The 26,114-nt window shown below is 44.5% G+C and overlaps 1 protein-coding gene across 2 annotated transcripts in view; it reads left to right on the plus strand.

Annotated features, from left to right (window-relative positions):
• The window catches only part of LOC126177019 (cuticle protein 65-like), an 81,967-nt gene that overhangs the window by 53,574 nt on the left and 2,279 nt on the right, over window positions 1-26,114 (plus strand). The window contains exon 1 of one of the 2 annotated variants that reach the window (XM_049924249.1): window positions 19,875-19,937. The exons of the other annotated variant lie outside the window; for it this stretch is intronic. Coding sequence (XP_049780206.1) covers window positions 19,926-19,937 — 12 coding nt within the window. The 5' untranslated portion in view covers window positions 19,875-19,925. Of the gene's footprint in view, window positions 1-19,874; window positions 19,938-26,114 lie in introns of those variants that run through there. 2 annotated transcript variants of the gene reach the window in all.

Consider the following 26,114-nt stretch of genomic DNA (forward strand, 5'->3'; position numbering starts at 1 on the left):
CGATAGTAAATTGACAAAAAACAGAGGGGAATTCAACAGAATTTTGTGACAATTTTACCAAACAGTACTTAGCTGTGAATAGTTCTCGACGCCATGTGGTAGTCTCCACCGTCTGACCTCACAAGCAGCGACATGTCGTGGCATGACCATAGGTTTCTCCATTCCCGTCGTCAGACTTCCTTCGTCCATTTAGTCCCTCACATCACATAGGGAATACTACTGTGTTTGCTATGCTCGCTTTGCTTAATTTTCTTTTAAGCCAATGTGAATAAGGGAACCAGAAACTCTGAAGTAAGACGTAGTACTTTAGAATGAGATTTTTACTCTCAGCGGAGTGTGCGCTGATATGAAACTTCCTGGCAGATTAAAACTGTGTGCCCGACCGAGACTCGAACTCGGGATCTTTGCCTTTCACGGGCAAGTGCTCTACCATCTGAACTACCAAAGTACGACTCACGCCCGGTCCTCACAGCTTTACTTCTGCCAGTATCTCGTCTCCTACCTTCCAAACTTTACAGAAGATCTCCTGCGAACCATGCAGAACTAGCACTCCTGAAAGAAAGGATATTGCGGAGACATGGCTTAGCCACAGTCTGGGGGATGTTTCCAGAAAGGCAAAGGTCCCGAATTCGAGTCTCGGTCGGGCACACAGTTTTAATCTGCCAGGAAGTTTCACGTAGTACTTTGATTTCATAAAATGCAGCAGCATTACGAGTGATTGAAGATTGTAGATCATCCCCACTCATTTTATTAGGTGTCTTGCACATAGTAAATATTGCCGTGATCAATCTTGAAATACCATTGTTCCACCGTGAACCTCGTCCGAGGCGTCTGCCATAGACAGGGCTTTCATGTTTTATTTGCACGTGTTATGCGATCCCTCAGGTGTGATAAACAACTTCTATTATTGGTATGTTACATTCCTCGAATATCTCAATGGAGCCGGCCGCTGTGGCCGAGTGGTTCTAGGCGCTTTAGTCTGGAACCGCGCTGCTGCTACGATCGCAGGTTCGTGTCCTGCCTCGGTCATGGATCTGTGTGATGTCCTAGGTTGGGGTTAAGTAGTTCTAAGTTCTAGGGGACTGATGACCTCAGATGTTAGTTCCATAATGCTTAGAGCCATTTGAACCATTTCAAAATATCAAAAAAAAGTTACTTATGTGCATCTTAATGTTTGATGTAATAGACGTGTTTTTCTCACGAGACGCTACAAAGTAGTAGGCTCCTCATATTTCATATGGGAGACCTTACAGTAATTGTAAGAACAAGTTGTTGATTGGCCAAAAACTGTAAATTTTTGCTTACTTATTCCTTGAGACATCGGTACGTATACCTCAAAATTGCACACTGCGAAATTCGGCGTGCATGACGACATGTGACAGAGGTTCTGATAAACTTTCGCTGCTTAACGTCAAATACGTAGGTGTCTAGGAAACAGACACATTCTTGCTCAATAGAAGCTGCACGACCGCGATGGTTACGTCATCCAAACTGGTGCCTGGCATACGAAAAGTACACAACGATGACAGAGAACAAAAATTCTGCTAAAAGAAAAATTCGACGTACAAGCGATTTCCATGGGTCGCGTAAATGGAACTTATAGTTAACTTCAGTTAATGACGTTCTCTAAGAATGATGTTTCTATCACTACCTGTAGCACCTACATGCACGCACACATATAGGGTGAATCAACGGCCCCTACCGTTATCGTTTTATGCAGCTCATAATGTTATAGTTGGCAGTCAAAAACAACGAGAGGAATTTCACTTTCTCTTGCTCGCTACGCGCAAACTATTAGTCCTGCAGTCTTGTGGGACTAACCGTCTGTGCGTCGCGAGCGACAGAATATGAATACGTCGCAAGTGGTTTATGATGGCCAGATGTAACATTGCATGGTGCACGAAACGACAGCGGTAGGGTAGCTCAAAATGGTTCAAATGGCTCTGAGCACTGTGGGACTTAACTTCTGAGGTCATCAGTCCCCTAGAACTTAGAACTACGTAAACATAGCTAACCTAAGGACATCACACACATCCATGCCCGAGGCAGGATTCGAACCGGCGACCGTAGCGGTTGCGCGGTTCCAGACTGTAGCGTCTAGAACCGCTCGGCCACCCTGGCCGGCGTAAGGGGATCTGGATCACCCTGAACACACCCTGTTACAAAATTCTCGTGTTATGCTAGGAAAAATTCCCGAAAGCATTGTCGGAATCTCATGATAATATTTCTGATTTGTTGCTGGGACAATGTTGTGGCGGTGAAACACGTACCCTCAACAAAACCACTACAAGGATAATAGTAAGTTACACAGAGCTCTTCAGATTTTATTTGACACATAACTAAACATAAGAAATGCCTTGGTTCGTTACTCACTTGTGAACGAAGAGCAGAAGTAATATTTGAAATAGTTCCTTCTACTTATGCGTATCTTCCTTAGATTTGAGACGGTGCGCTGTTATATCCAGCATTTAGATCATCAACCTCCTAGTTCCTTCCTATGTCAGACAGAATCCAGTATCTCTCAGTGTACTTGAAACAGACCATTGTTACAAAAAATCACTTCAGTACTTGACTGACGCATGCGCCCTGCACAAGCGAATAAATAAGTAAGCTTACGCTGTACACATTTTAATAAAATATCTATAATACCCCACACAAAAGGCGGATACCATTGAGTTGTTTGAGTCAGGCAGATAATCATAAGAGCACAAAATCATGAATAGGCGCACGAATCATCAGAACACAGTACCTGAAAGAACTTCGACTTTGTGACAACATGTAGTTTCTAAGCGTTCGGCTTTTTTACATTCCATAAGTGCACAGTGCGTTCGTGCCACGCACACACAATTGCAGTCATCCGTGTGACAGACCACGATCACTCATGCTGAGGCACCACCAGGTAAACACATCGTCTATCAGTGTCGTATGTTCCTTCACAGTCAGCAAGAACTTCCTGCTTACCCGCAGTACTCATTCCATCTCGCCGTCGCTGTCACCCTAATTCCGCAATGCGCTCACGCGTACAAATCCTGCCCTGTGTCAGGTTACAAGCAGCGTCGACAGGAAGTATGACTAACCTAAGATAACTGTTCACGTGTTGGCAATCTAGGATACAGTGCCGAACTCGACTCAACATGATTAGCATGCAAAAATAATTTATAGCTTGTGAATATCTCAGAATACAATTTTGATCCACTGACAATGTTCATTTTAAACTGGCCTTAAGTCCCTTTTGAAATTGTGCAAACTATAATTTCATTCAATATATACTTTGTAATTACACTGATCAGCCAGAATATCATGACCTCTTAGCTAATAGCCTGTATGTCCGTCTTTGGCACGGATAAGAGCGCCGACGCGTCGTGGCTTGGAAGCAGTGAGGTCTTGGTAGGTCGCTGGAGTGAGTTGGCACCAAAACTGCCCAAACAAGTCACCTAAGTCCAGAAAATTCCAGGGAGGAAAGAGATAAGCTCTGACGCCATGTCCAATCACATCCCAGGTGTGTTCGATCGGATTCAGATCTGGCGAATTTTGGGCCATCACATCAATTGGAACACTTTACTGTGTTCCTCGAACCACTCCATCACACCCTTGGGCTTGTGACATGGCACATTATCCTGCTGAAAATTGCCAGTGCTGTCGGGAACCATTATCGTTATGAAGGAGGTGTACGTGGTTGCGACCAGTACACGATAATCCTTGACCATTGTGGTATCTTCCACGAGCTCCACTGGACCCATGGATGCCCTCGTGAATGTTTCTCAGAGCTTAATGGAGCCGCCACCAGTTTGTCTCCGTCCCGCTGTTCAGGTGTCAACGAGCTGTTCCCCTGGAAGAAGACGGATTCGCACTCTTCAAGCGGCGTAATGATGAAGGAATCAGGATTCATCAGACCATGCAACGCTCTGCCTCAGCACCAGCGTCCAGTACCGATGGTGGTCACGTGCCCATTTCAGTCGTAGTTGCCGATATCGTGGTGCTAACATTGGCGCTTGCATGGGTCGTCATCTGCGGTGGCCCATCGTTGGGGGTGTTCGGTGCACTGCGTATTATGACACTGTCCATCATTAAAGTCTGACGTTAATTCCGTAACAGATCACAAGGCTGGACTGTTTTACCAGTCTAACCTCCCTAGACGTTTGACATCCGTAATGAGGGAGAGGGTGGGAGGGGGGGGAGGGGGGCGCCCAACGCCACGACATCTGGACGTGGTTTCATCGTGGTTTCGCCACGTGTTGAAGACACTCACCACAGCACTCCTCGAACACCAGACAAGTCGTGCAGTATCCGAAATGCTCGTTCCGAGCCTCCGGGCCATCACAATCTGGACCGAGCGAGGTGGCGCAGTGGTTAGACACTGGACTCGCATTCGGAAGGACGACGGTTCAATCCCGCGTCCGGCCATCCTGATTTAGGTTTTCCGTGATTTCCCTAAATCACTCCTGGCAAATGCCGGGATGGTTCCTCTGAAAGGGCACGGCCGACTTCCTTCCCCATCCTTCCCTATTCCGATGAGACCGATGACCACGCTGTCTGGTCTCCTTCCCCAAACCAACCAACCATCACAATCTGGCCTCGCTCAAAATCAGATAGATCGCGTGCCTTCCCCATTCTACACCCGGACAGCACGATCACTGATAATAAATGCTCTTCGCGTGTGTCTGACTAGCAGTCACTACTCGTCATGTGACGCTGCTATCTGCTGGACGGGTTTACATCGGTAGTAGATCGGTGGTCGTATTGTTCTGGCTGTCTGGTTTATGACGCAGAGCTAGACCATTACAGATGACAGCACAAACCTCCATTGTAAAAGCAACTGCCTCGACCGAACGTGGCAATTTTTGAACGCGTTTCGGTAGTTACTACCGAGAAACGAGATCTGATGGTGATGTGGATTGACAGTTGCCGACGACACAGAGAGCACTGGCTTGTGAGTAAAGCTGTGATGTCAACAATAATGAGAGCCACACTGATGAGCAATAAACTTTTTTTTGTACCAAATAGTGAAACAAAGATCTCGAAAAGAATTTGTCTGTTATTCAGTGATTTCAACTGACTTCAGATGATGATGATGAGGATGTTTGGTTTGTGGGTCGCTCAACTGCGTGGTTATCAGCGCCCGTACAATTTCCCAATCTTTGCTCAGTCCAATTTCGCCACTTTCCTGGATGATGATGAAATGATGAGGACAACACAAACACCCAGTCATCTCGAGGCAGGTGAAAATCCCTGACCCCGCCGGGAATCGAACCCGGGACCCCGTGCTCGGGAAGCGAGAACGCTACCGCGAGACCACGAGCGGCGGACCTGACTTCAGATATATGAAGCAGTGCAACTGCAACCCTGGAAAAATCGACTGCAAAAAGACTATATCCAGCAGAGTTTGGATTTGTATACCTACTGAAGACGGCTCGAGTTTTATGCAAATAAAACGAAACAGGAGTAGTGTCAGTGTCTAATATACCGAACAGTACGCTCTGAAGTGAAGCGCAAACTTTCACCGAACATTAAGAAAACGAACTGCATGAATCATTATCGAAGGTGTAAAATAATTCTGTAAAATGAAATTCGGGTGAAAATATCATAGATCGCATGGCAAACACAATACTTTTAGGAATTAATATTGACAGTCCCCAAAAGTTGAACGAACACCTAAATACACTAACAAAGAAAACGTGCTATGGCCTTAAGGTCCTGTCATCAGTGTGCAACTGATAATGCCTTGTAGTTACATACTTCTCCTATACATTCTCCATCTTTGGCTATTGAATAAATTTTTGGGGTCCCACACATAAAATATGAAGAATTTTTCAGACTACAACAAAGCGCCATTAGAATAACAACCTAAAATAGTAATCAAGCTCCCTGGGAATCTAACTGCATCTTGGGAGTACATCTACCGACCTGTTATGTACACCAAGAAGAACATCAGCAGTTATTTCACAAACAGTAGCATCCGTGATCATGGAATATGAGCCAACTAAACTCACATGTACCGAGAATAAACAAGCAAAAAAAACACGAAACAGTAGCTTCTACAACAGAATAAAGATGTACATTACAATGAGGTGACAAATCTCATGGGATACCTCATGACATCATGTCGGACCTCCTTTTCCACGACGTAGTTCGGCAACTGGGCGTGGCATCGACTCAACAAGCCGGTGGACGTCCCCTGCAGAAATACTGAGCCGTTCTGCCTCTATAACCATCCATAAATACCAAATTGTTGCAGGTGCAGAATGTTGTGCATGAACTGACCTCTCTATTATGTCCCATAAATGTTCTATGGGATTCGTGTCGCGTGATCTGCGTGGTCAAATCATTCTCTTTAATTGTTCTGAATGTTCTTCCAACCATTCGCGAACGATTGTGGCCCAGTGACGTGTTGCATTGTATTCCGGAAAAATCCATCATATTTGGTAACATGAACTTCATGAATAACTGTAGATTGTCTCCAGTTAGCCGAACATAGCCATTTCCAGGCAATAACCGGTTCATTTGGACCAAAGGACTCAGTAATTTCCTTGTAAACATAGCTCAAACGATTACTGACCCACCATCAGTTTCCACAGTGCCTTGTTGACAATCTGGGTGCATGGATTCGTGAGGCCTACGTGACACCCGAACCCTACCAACAGCTCTTACCAACTGAAATCGGGATTCGTCTGACCAGACCACGGTCTTCCAGTTGTCGAGGGTCCAGTAGATATGGTCATGAGCTCAGAAGAGGCGCTGCAGGTCATGCCGTGCCGTTAGGAAAGGCACTCGCGTCAGTCGTCTGCTGTCATAATCTATTAACGCCCAAATTCCGCCGGACTGACGTAACGGATACATTCGTCGTACGTCCCACATTAATTTCCGTGGTTACCTCACGCAGAGTTGCTTGTCTATCAGCACTGACAACTCTATGCAAACGCTGCCGCTCTTTGTCGTTAAGTGAAGGCTCTTAACACTGTGGATCTCGGTGTATTTAATTCCCCAAGGTTTCCGAAATGGAATGTGCCATGCGTCTAGCGGCAACTGCCATTACGTGTTAGAGGTCTGTTAATTCCCGTCGTGCGGCCACAATCACATTGGAAACCTTTTCAAATGAATTATACCTTGTGTACGTAATACTACCGCCGTCTGTATATGTGCATATGGGTATCCCATGAATTTTGTCACTTTAGAGTCAGCAAAGGACTTGGAAGAGCAGTTGAACGGAATGGATGGTGTCTCGAAGGGAGGATATAAGATGAACATCAACAAAAGCAAAACGAGGATAATGGAATTTAGTCGAATTAAGTCGAGTGATGTTGAGGGTATTAGATTAGGAAATGAGACACTTAAAGTATTAAAGGAGTTTTGCTATTTGGGCAGCAAAATAACTGATGATGGTCGAAGTAGAGAGGATATACAATGTAGACTGGCTATGGCAAGGAAAGCGTTTCTGAAGAAGAGAAATTTGTTAACATCGAGTATAGATTTAAGTGTCAGGAAATCATTTCTGAAAGTATTTGTATGGAGTGTAGCCATGTATGGAAGTGAAACGTGGACGGTAAATAGTTTGGACAAGAAGAGAACAGAAGCTTTCGAAATGTGGTGCTACAGAAGAATGCTGAAGATTAGATGGGTAGATCACATAACTAATGAAGAAGTATTGAATAGGATTGGGGAGAAGAGAAGTTTGTGGCACAACTTGACCAGAAGAAGGGATCGATTGGTAGGACATCTTCTGAGGCATCAAGGGATCACCAATGTAGTATTGGAGGGCAGCGTGGAGGGTAAAAATCGTAGGGGGAGACCAAGAGATGAATACACTAAGCAGATTCAGAAGGATGTAGGTTGAAGTAGGTACTGGGAGATGAAGAAGCTTGCACGGGATAGAGTAGCATTGAGAGCTGCATCAAACCAGTCTTAGGACTGAAGACCACAACAACAACAACAAAAACAGTGTAAATTGCCCAGCGAGAGTAAAAAGACAACTAAAATAAAAAAATCTGAAATTTGAAGCAATATTCATAAATAAATCATAGCATTTTATTAGATACACAAATTGGTGAAAGGTTAACAATTGTCGCTAAGAGTAAGCGGCAGTCGTTCTACAGTAAACTGCCATAGTTTCGTGTTGTTACTGGAAAATCTTATGCCCGGGATCTGCGATGGGCTCAAAATGTCGTTTATTGTGGTGAGGTGGTGATTCGGATTTTTCAGACTGATCAAGGTATAACGTACCAGCACTCTACGGTGTATTTAAGCTGTTTGTAAGGACACATGTACGCAATGTGCCACAGTTCGTGGAAACAAGGAACTGAATCGGAAGGCCGTTTTTTACTGACGAATATGGTTAGTTACAAGGTGATCGCTATCACATGGGTGTTTGTTACTACCAACACGGATCGAAATTTAAAAAAAAAAAAGGTAGTAAATTTAAAATATGACTAGTTAGTTGTAATTTGGTATGCAAAATTTAGTTTAAATGAACTTATATTGCATAATGAGGCGGTCGTCAGCACCAAAACAAGCAAAAGTTTTAATTCAGTAAATGACTGTAATGACTTTCAAATGAGGCGAATATCGTGAGGCAAAGACAAAACAGAAGCTTGACCAGCAGAAGCTTGACAAAACACATAGGCACTAGCTTACATGTACAAGACATGTGTACTGTGAACGCAAAAGATGGTAATTTGTAATTCAGTGATGTTACTTACCATAATGATGTCCAATAATAATCAAAGATTAGCTATACTCTATGGAAACTGTAATATGTTACTTAACTCACGATAATGGTGTCTGTCTAAAAATATTCTTAATCGTGATAAAAACAATTTATTTACTTATTACTTCGAAACTACCTGTGCCTCAGATTAATGGAGTAAAAACTATCACTCATTGCAACAACTTGGAAAGCTTGGCTGATAAAGTAAGAGATCCTGGGAGGGGACGGCAAATGAAAAGCTTCTACTTATGTATCTAATCTAGACTTTAATAAAAAATAATGTGATGGAACTGTCAATCAGAACTCAGGGAGAAGTTGTGATCTACATCAGAATAGATTTATTCATTATTAACATTACAAGACAACAAAAATGATGAAAGAAACCTTACACAATAATTTTTTATTTTCCAAACGCTTTCACTAACATGGACTCTATGGTGTACAAAGTGATCACCTGGGGATCGGCACAGAACATTAACCAGAACACTAATCACATTATCTGACTTCATACACGTGAATCCGGGTTATGGCAAAAAACTACGCCACCACCAAGCATCTGTACTCTACTATTCAAAAAAGAAAAATATGGTTCCACAGAACAGGGTGCTGAGAAACATATGTTAGATCCCTACGCAGCAGCAGCGAATAATTTACCCTCCTGCTGATGAAGGCGGCACACCATCAAGCGGAGATGCGTATGGCGACTGAAGTCGTGGATGGTGGCAATCTGTTATTAACGGCGCGTTCCCAAAAAATGTAAGTACGAGGTCTCGCGTCCGGTTCATTTGGATTGCAGGAACGTTCCTACGAGCCTATGAAACCCCGGTGATTTCCAGTGTGCAGGTGGGCCCGTTTGCTGGTCTGCCAAACCAATTCGACTCCGTACCACGACTGTGCGTGACGGAATTTCTCAAATGTTTAGACGGCCGACTCAAGACAACTACAGGGCTATTACAAATGATTGAAGCGATTTCATAAATTCACTGTAGCTCCATTCATTGACATACGGTCACGACACACTACAGATACGTAGAAAAACTCATACAGTTTTGTTCGGCTGAAGCCGCACTTCAGGTTTCTGCCGCCAGAGCGCTCGAGAGCGCAGTGAGACAAAATGCGACAGGAGCCGAGAAAGCTATGTCGTGCTTGAAATGCACTCACATAAGTCAGTCATAACAGTGCAACGACACTTCACGACGAAGTTCAACAAAGATCCACCAACTGCCAACTCCATTCGGCGATGGTATGCGCAGTTTAAAGTTTCTGGATGCCGCTGTAAGGGGAAATCAGCGGGTCGGCCTGCAGTGAGCGAAGAAACGGTTGAACGCGTGCGGGCAAGTTTCACGCGTAGCCCGCGGAAGTCGACGAATAAAGCAAGCAGGGAGCTAAACGTACCACAGCCGACGGTTTGGAAAATATTACGGAAAAGGCTAAAGCAGAAGCCTTACCGTTTACAATTGCTACAAGCCCTGACAACCGATGACAAATTCAAACGCTTTGAATTTTCGGCGCGGTTGCAACAGCTCATGGAAGAGGATGCGTTCACTGCGAAACTTGTTTTCAGTGATGAAGCAACATTTTTTCTTAATAGTGAAGTGAACAGACATAATGTGCGAATCTGGGCGGTAGAGAATCCTCACGCATTCGTGCAGCAAATTCGCAATTCACCAAAAGTTAACGTGTTTTGTGCAATCTCACGGTTTAAAGTTTACGGCCCCTTTTTCTTCTGCGAAAAAAACGTTACTGGACACGTGTATCTGGACATGCTGGAAAATTGGCTCATGCCACAACTGGAGACCGACAGCGCCGACTTCATCTTTCAACAGGATGGTGCTTCACCGCACTTCCATCATGATGTTCGGCATTTCTTAAACAGGAGATTGGAAAACCGATGGATCGGTCGTGGTGGAGATCATGATCAGCAATTCACGTCATGGCCTCCACGCTCTCCCGACTTAACCCCATGCGATTTCTTTCTGTGGGGTTATGTGAAAGATTCAGTGTTTAAACCTCCTCTACCAAGAAACGTGCCAGAACTGCGAGCTCGCATCAACGATGCTTTCGAACTCATTGATGGGGACATGCTGCGCCGAGTGTGGGAGGAACTTGATTATCGGCTTGATGTCTGCCGAATCACTAAAGGGGCACATATCGAACATTTGTGAATGCCTAAAAAAACTTTTTGAGTTTTTGTATGTGTGTGCAAAGCATTGTGAAAATATGTCAAATAATAAAGTTATTGTAGAGCTGTGAAATCGCTTCAATCATTTGTAATAACCCTGTAAGTACATCCATTGTGAGCGTGGTGATGTAAGTAGCACCTCTGACAGTCCAGAAGGTGACTGGCACAGACTCTACGTGGCACACTAGCAAAGGACACAAGTCTCACCGTTTAGGTAGAGACCTGCAGTACTTTACTAGCAAAAGTGCCAGTACAAGAGTGACTTCTTCCTTTCTGCTCGCTTCATCCTCAGCTCAGTACCAAAAGCACATTTTACATTATAGACTCCCTCCACTTTCGCACAAGCCAATCACGAGCTGGAGCGTAACATTTCACCTATCAGAGAATTTAAAGTTAATTGCGAGGAAAAGGAAAAATCATTCAGCTTTGCAACATCTTTCCCACGCGTTTGCCATGTCTTTTGCTAACAAAATGCTCGGGACGGAAGCACAGTCCTCCATAAACAGCTTGATATCTCCCTTGTGGCGTCCATTTCAAAGTTTCCAAGGAACGGCCATAAACTCGCTAAAGGCCTTGTGCTTTCACAAATATCTCTTTTGAAACAGAGTCTGGACGTCTGGGCTTCAGTTGCCTGCCCCATGGAAATTCTCAGAATGTTCACAGTTCCTTTGTCGGCTTCCTCCCTAACAAGGGCCCATCCTCTGCTTTATTGCTGGTCTACAATGCGCTGGCCAGTGCAGCTGCGACTTTTTGGCGCACCTCCCTCCCGTCTGGCGCCAAAGAGACGGCGGAACTCGGCCGTCTGGAAATGTCTCCTCACGCTCCGCAGAAAAGACGCCCATTGCTGGGTCCACCATCGCCGCAGCTTTTACTATAGTCGTTTAAATCGGCACCCTGTTCCTCTGAACACAGGTAAATCTTACCGTCATTCCTTCCCTAGAGCACGCAACCAAGACCATTAACTAGTGCCCACCATTTCGTCATAATGTATGGGGTCAAATCGCAGTAAAGATCATATTCTATAAGAACATGAAGTGGCAAAACACAGAATCAGAAGAGGGTGCCCTGAAATCTATTAAACTCACGTGTCATTGTGCATTGGGAAGTTTGTGTCTGTACAACGGCTTTATTAGTTGTAACCTCCCCACACAAAAATGAAAATGAAAATGAGCCAAGTGCAACCTCCCCAAAGAATAGTTTATATTTAATATATGAACCATGCGTAAACTCCGCACAAAAATAATAATTAAATGGATTTTTTTAAATATTATGACCTCTTAACAAAATTGGCTCCCATGTATTGTCTGTGTGCAGAAATGCATTCACATTTAATGTTATCACAAAATTCTTTTCTCATTTAATGTCAAGTTCGAAACAGAAAAATTCCTAAACACCAAAATAATAAAAAAGTTTTGTAACCTGATGAATTTGATGAGGACAGCAGCGCTGCCCTTCGGCCCTGTATTCTGTATAAAAAAAGCAAAAAATCTTACCTCAATAAAAACTGCAATTATATCTGCTCTTAATTAGACATTTTTCGACACAGCTTCGTGCAATGCTGGCGTATATATATTTTTTTTTTATTCTTGGAAGGAATGATAATGCATTGGAAATATGCTTTAAATTGAAATGAATGCTTTTCTTTAAAAGAGTTACTTTATATTATAAAAATTATTATTGGGGCATTTTTTTGGAACAAATTAATTACAATTAACGTACATTATTAAATATGCGCAAGGCTGCTTCTTTACCTTCTAAAACAATACTCATCCTCCAGAGTCCCGACCAGAGTCGCGAGCAGAGCACACAGCCGACACGTGCCGACTCCCGCCGACTACTACAGACTTCACCAGACTACTGTCGACTCGCGCAGACAAGCGCAGACTAACGACAAGCAAGAACTAACGACAAAACTACTCTCTGGTCAGAGATTCTGTCACGCCTCGCCCATCGCCGGCAATGCATACGTCTTACATAGTGTCGAACTCACTGATGTCTTCAGAATTGATTATTTTGGAAACTTGTAGTGGGTTCCTACGAGACCAAATTGCTGAGGTAATCGGTTCCTAGGCTTACAAATTACTTAATCTAAGAATGAGATTTTCACTCTGTAGCGGAGTGTGCGCTGATATGAAACTTAATGGCAGATTAAAACTGTGTGCCGGACCGTGACTCGAACTCGGGACCATTGCCTTTCGCAGGCAAGTGCTCTACCATCTGAGCTGGAAGGTGAGAGACGAGGTACTGGCAGAAGTGAAGCTGAGAAGACGGGGCGTGAGTCGTGCTTGGGTAGCTCAGATGGTAGAGCACTTGCCTAATTAATCTAACTAACTTACGCTAAGGACAACAAACACACCCATGCCCGAGGGAGGACTCGAACGTCCGACGGGTGGAGCAGCGCGAACCGTGCCAAGGCGCCCAAGACCGTGCGGGTACCACACATGGCTACAACGCGCGGCTGGAAGTTTATTAATTTACTGTGCTGTAATCTAATTCTGCATGGTAGTTCATTTGTGGCAAGAGAAAGAATCCATCTTATTGCTTGCTCCTCTAGTGTGAATTTTGGCTCCGAGAAACCTACTTCCCTGTGAAAGGGTAGATCGAACTTTCGCAAGTGAGCGTGGTTGTTCCAACCATGTAAGAGTCTCACTGTCCCACCTACCTCGTGCTACAGTCAGGAACCGCGGGACCCCTACGGTCGCAGGTTCGAATCCTGCCTCGGGCAGGGATGTGTGTGATGTCCTTAGGTTAGTTAGGTTTAAGTAGTTCTAAGTTCTAGGGGACTGATGACCTGAGATGTTAAGTCCCATAGTGCTCAGAGCCATTTGAACCTACCTCGTTCCTGGTGTCTTTATAACCGAGCGGAGTTGCAAATTTATGGTTGTTTAGGTTTATTAGTCCGTGGTTGGCAGTACTTTTGGAATTATTTATCTGTTCTACCATCTTTTGTGATACCCACAGTTCTGATAGCTATAACTGCGGCAGTGTTGAGCGTGCAGCGTTGGTCCGGACTTCGGCAAGGCTTTAGTCTGTTCTACCGTCACAGACAGTGTGATAAGCCACCTCATGTGACCCTTGGGCGACAGTGCCATCGCAGCTGAGTTTCTACAGCCTGCACCATCTTCACCAAGGACGTCGCCGCTGGCCATGTCATATAATGGTAATGTGTTATCTGTTTCATGTAACTTCTGTTTCCTTCATTCTAAATGCCTAAGCGGTCAGTGGAGATCGCCAGTAATTAACTTTCGCAACTGTAAATTAGTTCTTTTATGTAACTGCTGCTTTCTCATTCTAATGGCCAAAGTGGCCAGTATTCTATGCAAGTTTACTACCTCTTGTTTTAACAGTATAATACGTTTTTAAACTTGGCCAAGCCTTTTTAATTACTACTGGAAGCTATAATACGTTTTTAAACTTGGAAAAGCTTTTTTAATTACTATGGGAAGCTACTCCTGTTGTAAACTGCTTTTTATTTTGGTTTAGCAGTTTCTTAAATGTGTCAGCCTCACCCCATTTCTTTTAATGCTGGGGTGTAACGGCACTGACTTGACGGACCTTGTGTTTGGTTTTGCCACAGCTGACTGTATTTCAAGGCGCGGTGCCGAGATGCAAACAGGCTGTTTTTAGTTATTCCTCATTTTGTCAAATCACCGCTCTGTTGGGTTCTGTGTATTGTGGTTGATGCTACCAGTCAATCTTGTGAGAGGAAAAGCATATAACCTGCAATGCGTGGCTTAAATCTCGTGGTTAAGGGATTTATTTCCGCCATACATTTTGGACGCGCATTGTTAACTGTGACCGATATTGCACACGTAGATTTCCTTGATACTAAACTTTTTTTCTTTTTTAGAAAAAATAACGGGAAAGAAAAGGCCACAGTGCTAATTATGAAATTTGTTTCTTCTATCATTGAATTCTAAGGTTAGCTACGAAGTTAGAACTTTTTTGTGGCTGGAGACATGGAGGCAGCTCGTAGTCCTGACATTTCGTATTAGTTACATTGTTTTATTTCGAAAATTACGGACGTTGCTCCTTAGCTTCATTGTTGTTTAAATGTTGAGTCAGGCCAGTGGAACGACTTTGTAACGTTCTTGTCAAAAACAATGGGAACTTGTATTTAACGTATTTGCATCTGTTACTGGTTCTAAAACTATGCCGCCGGCCGCGGTGGCCGAGCGGATCTATGAGCTTCAGTCCGGAACCGCGCGACTGCTACGGTCGCAGGTTCGAATCCTGCCTCGGGCGTGGACGTGTGTTATCTTCTTAGGTTAGTTAGGTTTAAGTAGTTGTAAGTTCTAGGGGATTGATGACCTCAGAATTTAAGTCCCATATTGTTCAGAGCCATCAAACTATGCCCTTTGTTAAAATATATGCAGTCTGTGGTTGAAATGATCTTAAAATTTGGCCGTGATTTGACATTAAAGATTTGCGGTTTATGAACTTGTCTATAAAAGGTTGTAGTTTGATAAAAAAAACCCTGTTTCATTTTACTACTGTTGTTGGTATTCCAACTGTTGTTTCCCTTTTAATAGTTGCTGAACTCAGAATCAATTTCTCTGGGCATATATATATGGAGGAGGACATTAGTGTTTAACGTCCCATCGACAACGAGGTCATTAGAGACGGAGCGCAAGCTCGGGTGAGGGATGGATGGGAAGGAAATCGGCCGTGCCCTTTCAAAGGAACCATCCCGGCATTTGCCTGAAGCGATTTAGGGAAATCACGGAAAACCTAAATCAGGATGGCCGGAGACGGGATTGAACCGTCGTCCTCCCGAATGCGAGTCCAGTGTGCTAACCACTGCGGCACCTCGCTCGGTGCATATATATATATATATATATATATATATATATATATATATATATATATATATAGTGTTTTTTAATGATAAGAAAGTTAGGCAAATGGTGAATGATGTGTACTTAAAACCCAGGCTCAGTCCTTTCACGTGTTTCATTTTCGTTAAACCGCACTCTGAAAGTTGTAACATAGATTAAAGCACGTAGTATCATTTACAATATACAACATAAAATTCAAAAAAGTAGTTTGGCTACGTGAAAGCCATCATGCTTTTGGCAAAAAATGTGAATTTCACTTTAAACTACTCTTGATTAGAACTATATGAGCAATTATAGTTACTACTGCCCATTATTACAATAGTCAGTCGATTGAAAACGAACTGTACATTTTGTCAGATTTGTCTGTTTTGACTATTTCTTTCACTTTTGACTTTCTCGGAATTTTTAATGGAAGAAGAGGACCCTGCTGGTGTTTAACGACTGAGGTCAACCAAGTATCTCTCAACAAGTTTGTTCTTTGACTAACGACGCTATAATGTCCAAAGAGTAGCCACGACCTCTGCATGACTATTACACAGCTGCGAAGTACTGACACTGGATAACACTTTGCGATGAGTTGCTTGTGTTGCGAAGTAGTACTTATTGTGAAATCCATTATTGACAACAAGCTCTTCTTGATTAGCAAGCAACTCGACTATCTTTGCACAGCACAATATTCTTCATTAATTCCAAATTTCTCTTGCGACTGTATACTACGCCCACATACTTGTTCAGCCACTTATAATTTGCCTCGCCACATATTACATTTTCGACGCAGAACACTCCGGTACTTCCGCACCAACACGTATGTCAGTCCGCCAACCCAGATGCTTCACAACTACTTCTCTGGCTTCGCTTCTACGACTGTGCGCACTCGCGCAAACGATGTTATTGTTGCACGGCAGACAGTCTCTTAATCTATATCTGCATCTATACTCCGCAAGCCACCTGACGGTGTGTGGCGGAGGGTATCTTGAGTACCTCTATCGGTTCTCCCTTCTATTCCAGTCTCGTATTGTTCGTGAAAAGAAAGATTGTCGGTATGCCTCTGTGTGGGCTCTAATCTCTCTGATTTTATCCTCATGGTCTCTCCGCGAGATATACGTGGTAGGGAGCAATATACTGCTTAACTCCTCGGTGAAGGCATGTTCTCGAAACTTGAATAAAAGCCCGTACCGAGCTACATCTTCTCTATCTCTTCTATGAACCCTCTCTGGTAGGGATCCCACACCGGTGAGCAGTATTCAAGCAGTGGGCGAACAGGTGTACTGTAACCTACTTCCTCTGTTTTCGGACTGCATTTCATTAGAATTCTTCGAATGAATCTCAGTCTGGCATCTGCTTAACCGACGATTAATTTTATATGGTGATTCCGTTTCAGATCACTCCTAATGCCTACTCCCAGACAATTTATGGAATTAACTGCTTCCGGTTGCTGACGTGCTATATTGTAGCTAAATGATAAAGGATGTGTCTTCCTGTGTATTCGCAGCACATTACAATTGTCTACATTGAGATTCAATTGTCATTCTTTGCACCATGCATCAATTCGTTGCAGATCCTCCTGCATTTCAGAAAAATTTTCCGTTGTTACAACCTCTCGATATACTACAGCATCATCCACAAAAAGCCTCAGTGAACTCCTGATGTTATCCACAATGTCATTTATATACATTGTCAATAGCAACGGTCCTACGACACTCCCCTGCGGCACACCCGAAATCACTCTTACTTTGGAAGACTTCTCTCCATTGAGAATGACATACTGCGTTCTGTTATCTAGAAACTCTTCAATCCGATCACACAGTTGGTCTGATAGTCCATATGCTCTTACTTTGTTCATTAAACGACTGTGAGCAACTGTATCAAACGCCTTGTGGGAGTCAAGAAACACGGCATATACCTGGGAACCCGTGTCTATGGCCCTCTGAGTCTCGTGGACGAATAGCGTGAGCTGGGTCTCACACGATCGTCTTTTTTTAAACCCATGCTGATTCCTACAGAGTAGATTTCTCTCCTTTATACAAAAAAACCGTGACATGGTCAGCGTGTCTACTATAGTGGTGCGATGTATAGAATTCGTAATTTTTCTATCGACAAACATGACATTTGCACAAATACTAATTGCTAACAAAATTCATTTATACTGTACATAGGTTTACAAAAAATTAAGGTAGACTCGAGAAATCAAGTAGGTCAAGGGCACTGGGCTGAAGTGTTACAAAGGGGACAGTGCGGTAAACTCGGCAGAATGGCGGAAGTATCGTCAAGTTACTGATTCCAACCAACTGCGTGTATTTGTGTGTGTGTGTGTGAGTGTGTGTGTGTGTGTGTGTGTGTGTGTGCTGCGCCGAGCGGTGCAGTGTAGTGTGTGTCTGTGTGTAGTGTGGCCAGTGATGAGTGATTTGATACAAATGAATAGTACTGAAATACACTACTGGCCATTAAAATTGCTACATCAGGACGAAATGCAGAGATAAACGGGTATTCATTGGAATAATATATTATACTAGAACTGACATGTGATTGCATTTTCACGCAATTTGAGTGCATAGATCCTGAGAAATCAGTACCCAGAACAACCACATCTGGCCATAATAACGGCCTTGATGCGCCTGGGCATTGAGACAAAACTAGCTTGGATGGAGTATACAGGCAGAGCTGCCCATGCACCTTCAACACGATACCACAGTTCATAAAGAGTAGTGACTGGCGTTTTGTGAAGAGCCAGTTCCTCGGCCACCATTGACCAGACGTTTTCAATTGGTGAGACATCTGGAGAATGTGCTGACCAAGGCAGCAGTCGAACATTTTCTGTATCCAGAGAGGCCCGTATAGGACCTGCAACATGCGGTCGTCCATTATCCTGCTGAAATGTAGGGTTTCGCAGGGATCGAATGAAGGGTAGAGCCACGGGTCGTAACACATCTGAAATGTAACGTCCACTGTACAAAGTACGGTCAATGCGAACAAGAGGCTCCCGAGACGTGCAACCAATGGCACCCCATACCATCACGCCGGGTGATACACCAGTATGGCGATGACGAATACACGCTTCCAATGTGCGTTCACCGCGAAGTCGCCAAACACGGATGCGACCATCATGATGCTGTAAACAGAAGCGGGATTCATCCGAATAAATGACGTTTTGCCATTCGTGCACCCAGGTTCGTCGTTGAATACACCATCGCAGGCGCTCCTCTCTCTGATGCAGCGTCAAGCTTAACCGCAGCCACGGTCTCCGAGCTGATAGCCCATTTTGCTGCAAACGTAGTCGAACTGTTCGTGCAGATGGTTGTTGTCTTGCAAACGTCCCCATCTGTTGACTCAGGAATCGAAACGTGGCTGCACGATCCGTTACAGCCATGCGGATAAGATGCCTGTCATCTCGACTGCTAGTGATATGAGGCCTTTGGGATCCAGCACGGCGTTCCGTATTACCTTCCTGAACCCACCGATTCCATATTCTGCCAACAGTCATAGGATCTCGACCAAAGCGAGCAGTAATGTCACGATACGGTAAACCTCAATCGCGATAGGCAACAATCCGACCTTTATCAAAGTCGCAAAAGTAATGGTACACATTTCGCCTCCTTACACGAGGCATCACAACAACGTTTCACCAGGCAACGCCAGTCAACTGAAGTTTGTGTTGTAAACTTTCCTCATGTCAACACGTTGTAGGTGTTGCTACCTTCGCCAACCTTGTGCGAATGCTCTGAAAAGCTAATGATTTGCATATCACAGCATCTTCTTCCTGGCGGTTAAATTTCGCGTCTGTAGCACATCTACGTGGTGTATCAATTTTAATGGCCAGTAGTGTACTTTTGATAAGATAAAATGCTGTTTCCATAATTTGTTAATTTTTTTAATAGTTGCTCATTTCCAATTTAATTTGACATATCTGATATCGTTCTGTAGATGATCTATGGACGAGTAAACAATTAACTATCTAAGTACGAGTGTGCGTCCAAATCCCGTGGATTTCCACATCCACATGCTCCTCAGTGAAGGCCGCGGCCACAGCCGACTATTGTCCAGTGGTAGGAAAGTGCAGCCGGTGCCTCCAGGCGTGGCCTGCGATAGGCTGGAAGGACGCTGGGCCTTTCACCGCCGCCCGCCGTATATATGGGGGTGGACGCGGCGCCCGGGCACAGTCCTCAGCTAGTCAGCTCGCGACAGTCCACCAGCCCACCGTACAGCCATGAAGGTTCTGGTGAGTAAGGCGGGGCTACTGTGTTGTGGGCGTGGCCTAGTGCTACGCCAGTTCATACGCTCGTAAAAGTGGGAGTACTTTCGTTCACTTCATATTAATAATCAGCATCATTATGTTACATAACTTACCATTTATCTTCCAACAGTTGCCTAATCTTGAACCGCACAGTCAGAGCGTTTCGTGTTTTTAAAACTGCCATGCAAGACCTACTTTACGTTCTGTGGGCTTCCAACCGGCGTTATTTTATGAGTACAAAATTAATGATCAGTCTTTGGAAGCGGTAACATCAGTCAAGTATCTGGGTCTGACTATTCGAAACGATCTCAAATGGAATGATCAGATTACGCAAATAACGGGTAAGGCGAACTCTAGATTGCGGTTTATTGGTAGAATCCTGAAGCGATGCAGTCCTTCAACAAAGGAAATAGCTTACGATACGTTAGTTTGTCCAGTCTTGGAGTACTGTTCGTCTGTATGGGACCCTTAGCAGTTGGGTCTGATTAAAGAGATTGAGAAAGTACAAAGAAGAGCCGCAAGATTCGTGACTGGTACATTTAGCCATCGCGCGAGCGTTACAAATCTTATAGAAAGTTTGAAGTGGGACACACTTGCAGATAGACGACGCGCTAAACGGAAGGGGCCGCTCACTAAATTCCGAAATCCTATCTTTACCGAGGATGTAGAGCATATATTATTACCATCAACTTTCAAATAGCGCAATGATCATCATTCAAAGATAAGGGAAATAAGAGGTCGTACTGAGGCGTTCGGACAGTCGTTTTTCCCTCGCGCGATCCGCGAGTGGAACAGAGGGGGGGAAATATGAGTTTGGCGCGAATTGTACCCTCCGCTACACACCGCTTGGTGACTAGCGGAGTACATATGCAGATGTAGATGTAGATTCCATGAAGTTTTGGAGTGGTTGCCGGATGGTTCAAATGGCTCTGAGCACTATGGGACTTAACATCTGAGGTCATCAGTCCCCTAGACTTAGAACTACTTAAATCTAACTAACCTAAGGACATCACACACATCCATGCCCGAGGCAGGATTCGGACCTACGACAGAAGCAGCATCGCTGTTCCGGAGTGAAGCGCCTAGAACCGCTCGGCCACAGCGGCCGTAGCCGGATGAGTTCGGCATTTTGCCGCGGTACCTCGATCGACAACAGTTCAATTGGCTTCAGGTGATTTTTACGTCGGAGGTGGTACGTCATTAGGTTTATACCGAAAAATCGGCGCGAAGGCGCATGCGCTTGGGTTACCGCCGCGTGACCGCTCTCTAACGAGTTCAGCGACCTCTGTCGAACATTGCTCCACTTCAGACACGCAGGCACATGATTAACGCAGATATGACATTCACGCCCTTTGCCGAATTATTAGCCCCACGGAACTAATAATTCGGAGGCGGGTAAAGTTTCGTCTATCTGAAAATATTGAAGAACTCATTGGGTTCCATGTCTTGTTCCGTTGAAAGCCGCCATCACGCTTAATAAGATATTATGGCATAAGCATTTCCCTAAAGCCCTTGATAATTGAATCTCCGAAGGATTTGGTCGCGTCCAAGATTTTCGTGCCCACAGGAGATACAAAACTCAGCATTGGCTGAGCTACTGAGCTGCCAAGAGCGAATGTTGCTATCGCGCTCCACGCATCGTTCCTGTACTGTGCTTGAAATCCGAGTAATGTACGTTTTGCCACTTTGGAATGTAGTTTGTTGATTCCAGCCTTACCCAAACCCAAGTAATCCTTTACAGAGCAGAGACGAGCACAGGTGTTTGTAGGTAGACGAAAGTTTGCTTAAACGTTGTCTTTCTTTAGGATTCTGTCTAGTTTAGACTCAAAGTATCCCACATATGGGAGGAGTGTTCTTGCCCTGTACAGCTCCTTTACATCTTTGTGTGTGGGTGATCACTCACTATAAAATGGCTGAAAGGTTGTCAACCGAGAAATCGTTGCAAGGTGACTACTTCATGCGACTGCAGACCCGAACCACATGAAATACTGATTACGCCGGGAAAACTTCAACAATCACATTATCGAGATGCGTCGCAATCTTCAATTTATTCTGATCCGTGTATGAGTAGTTATATATGTGTCACGGGAATTTCCCTATTATATGCTTTTAATAATCTTAAACTGCTAATGGTATATGCTTAAAATATCGAAACTAACGCGTTACATGTGCGAACAATGCAATTCGGATCTGAGGACGGCTGTTCACAGACGAAACCCGATATAAAATATAAAAATATCATTCAGAAAGATCAATATATATATATACTTGAAAAGCGTGATACATGACTGCTGTTCTTATCAGTATATGGCGTGACAAGGTTGAAGATATATAGAAAAAGAATCTATAGTACGTATATAGGAAAATAGGAAAGCGATTTCGTAGGAGTCTACTGACAGAACTATAAGAAACACGAATAGTGACAATTAGTTGTGTATAGAGAAGTCAGACAAACGATGTTGACTTGTTGGATGTGTTCAGAAATAAGAATCGTTGCCACATCATTTCGACGGTTTATGTGAGGAATAAATAAAGGTATGTCCTTCTCAGGTAGCTATACCTGAGCGCAGGGCCGTGAGATACTCATCAGATGATGACTGGCTCATGGCATAGTCTGAAGAAATGCACAACATCGCATTCGGAACGACACATAGTGCTTGATTTCTGAAACTGGCGCAAAGGCTACACTTTCAACCGCTTGGGGGACACATCTGCTTTGTATCCGGCCACATGATGTGTGTGCAACGTCCGGTCTTGGAAATATCAGTAACCTGATCACCATGTAATCCTGTGACAACAAAATCTCAATGAGATACAGAACTGTCGAGATAGGCGTCGAAAGGCCTTGCATCCATGAAAGATGTCAAACTGTCAAGTTACTGCCTGAAAGACTGATGTGTCCACTAATGTAGCTGTGGCATTCGCTAGATCGCTGGTGGCACAAAATTGACATCAAGAAGACTCCCATAGGCGACACACCCACATGATAACGTGACTAATACCTCGACTTTGGGAACTGCTGTAAAGTAACTGAGTCTTACGAAATCGTTCATCTGCTCTCTAGAAAGCAATTGCCGGCATTTTTCTACCCGTTAATGGGAATTCGAGATACTTCTGCAAGACCTCTCCGTAAGAATATGTATTATAAAATACGGCAAAGTGAAGATCTGTAGCCTGCCGCTGTGGCCAAGCGGTTCTAGGCGCTTCAGTACTGAACCTCACTGCTGCTAGTGTCGCAGGTTCGAATCCTGACTCGGGCATGGATGTGTGTGGTGTCCTTAGGTCAGTTAGGTTTAAGTAGTTCTGAGTCTAGAGGACAGATGACCTCAGATGTTACGTCCCATAGTGTTTAGAGCCATTTGAACCATTTGAAGATTTGTAGCGTCATGACAGTTCAAAAAAATTGTTCAAATGGCTCTCAGCACTATGGGACTCAACATCTTAGGTCATAAGTCCCCTAGAACTTAGAACTACTTAAACCTAACTAACCTAAGGACATCACACACACCCATGCCCGAGGCAGGATTCGAACCCGCGCCGTAGCAGTCCCGCGGTTCCGGACTGCAGCGCCAGAACCGCTAGACCACCGCGGCCGGCGTCGTCATGAGAGTTGATGAATTGGTAAGTGCATCAAAGGACTGAGCCCTAGGAAGAATGAACCTGTCTCCAGCACACATGTGAAAGAAATTTTCCAAATCGGCAAAATTTTACAGCAAAGTAGAAGAAAAGCCATGTTTGAAGAAGTAGATAACTAGATGTGTAATGATTTTTATTTATCGTATCCAAGACATCACCATTTTATAAAAAAAAATTATATTACAATGCAAGAGAAGCATTTATAATACAATAATACATGGTTATAAGGTAAATTAACTACAATAATATAGGAAAGTATGTAACATATAATGATAAGCGCTAAGGATGCGAAACAGAGCGATTTTCATATCCCACGTGAAGCCCAATACACTGCAGCTTGAATAGCCTTGTCATTTGCTTCAAATAGGTCTTGAGTCGAACACGGGTTGTTTAGTTTCCTGCAGACCAGTAGGTGTTGTGGGTCTTGCTGTTCTCCACACTCGCAGGGATCGTCTGCACTGATGTAGCCCCATTTTTCCAAGTTTGCTCTGCATCTTGATACGCCTGTTCGTAGTCTATTCAGGGCTAGTAATGATAATACTACATAACAAATGAAAATGTAAATAACTCCGCAGTAAATTTTATATAACAATACTGTAGGAAGAAAGTAAGGGCAACGACTGAGGTAAATATGGTGAAATCACTATAGGCTTGGCCTATCCGGTTAAAACAGCTTCATTGATTAATGGTGTTCTTCTGAGTGTTTTGTCGAGTTGTTTCCGTTGCATGCACAGCATTTTGACGAACGACCCCATCGTCCTCTTCAGGTGCTGCGTGCTGTGCTGTTATGTGTACTCGCTACCTGGACTCCAAACAGACTGGCAGAGAGATCAGTTAACAGCAAAACTCGCAGAACCTGAAGAGAATGGCTGGGTCGGTCGTACAAATATTTTGCATGAAACGGAAACAAGTCGACGGAGCACCCGTAAGAACACAAGTAACACAAAAAGTTTTCCCAGCTTTAAACTTGAAACGATGGAGAACAACAAAAATAAAAAATAAAATTAGGACGAGCGCGTCCCAGTACAGTGGATCTCCCATGCCATCTCTACTTCGGGTCATGGTTCTGTTTCAAGGGTATTCTTGCTTTTGGGATATATATGAAAAATTTGTAGAGATATTGATAATGAAATAGTGACTGAGAGATTTCGTGAATACGAGCGTGAATAATTATTAGTGTAGTACGAGGTATGATCAAAAAATAACGTTAATTTTGTTGTTAAAGAGTCTTTATTTATTCATCAACTTTGTCTCCTTCGAAGTAACTCTCTTAATATACACTCCTGGAAATTGAAATAAGAACACCGTGAATTCATTGTCCCAGGAAGGGGAAACTTTATTGACACATTCCTGGGGTCAGATACATCACATGATCACTCTGACAGAACCACAGGCACATAGACACAGGCAACAGAGCATGCACAATGTCGGCACTAGTACAGTGTATATCCACCTTTCGCAGCAATGCAGGCTGCTATTCTCCCATGGAGACGATCGTAGAGATGCTGGATGTAGTCCTGTGGAACGGCTTGCCATGCCATTTCCACCTGGCGCCTCAGTTGGACCAGCGTTCGTGCTGGACGTGCAGACCGCGTGAGACGACGCTTCATCCAGTCCCAAACATGCTCAATGGGGGACAGATCCGGAGATCTTGCTGGCCAGGGTAGTTGACTTACACCTTCTAGAGCACGTTGGGTGGCACGGGATACATGCGGACGTGCATTGTCCTGTTGGAACAGCAAGTTCCCTTGCCGGTCTAGGAATGGTAGAACGATGGGTTCGAAAACGTTTTGGATGTACCGTGCACTATTCAGTGTCCCCTCGACGATCACCAGTGGTGTACGGCCAGTGTAGGAGATCGCTCCCCACACCATGATGCCGGGTGTTGGCCCTGTGTGCCTCGGTCGTATGCAGTCCTGATTGTGGCGCTCACCTGCACGGCGCCAAACACGCATACGACCATCATTGGCACCAAGGCAGAAGCGTCTCTCATCGCTGAAGACGACACGTCTCCATTCGTCCCTCCATTCACGCCTGTCGCGACACCACTGGAGGCGGGCTGCACGATGTTGGGGCGTGAGCGGAAGACGGCCTAACGGTGTGCGGGACCGTAGCCCAGCTTCATGGAGACGGTTGCGAATGGTCCTCGCCGATACCCCAGGAGCAACAGTGTCCCTAATTTGCTGGGAAGTGGCGGTGCGGTCCCCTACGGCACTGCGTAGGATCCTACGGTCTTGGCGTTCATCCGTGCGTCGCTGCGGTCCGGTCCCAGGTCGACGGGCACGTGCACCTTCCGCCGACCACTGGCGACAACATCGATGTACTGTGGAGACCTCACGCCCCACGTGTTGAGCAATTCGGCGGTACGTCCACCCGGCCTCCCGCATGCCCACTATACGCCCTCGCTCAAAGTCCGTCAACTGCACATACGGTTCACGTCCACGCTGTCGCGGCATGCTACCAGTATTAAAGACTGCGATGGAGCTCCGTATGCCACGGCAAACTGGCTGACACTGACGGCGGCGG

The sequence above is a fragment of the Schistocerca cancellata genome, chromosome 3 (assembly GCF_023864275.1).
Source record: "Schistocerca cancellata isolate TAMUIC-IGC-003103 chromosome 3, iqSchCanc2.1, whole genome shotgun sequence".
Taxonomy (NCBI): Eukaryota; Metazoa; Arthropoda; class Insecta; order Orthoptera; family Acrididae; genus Schistocerca; species Schistocerca cancellata.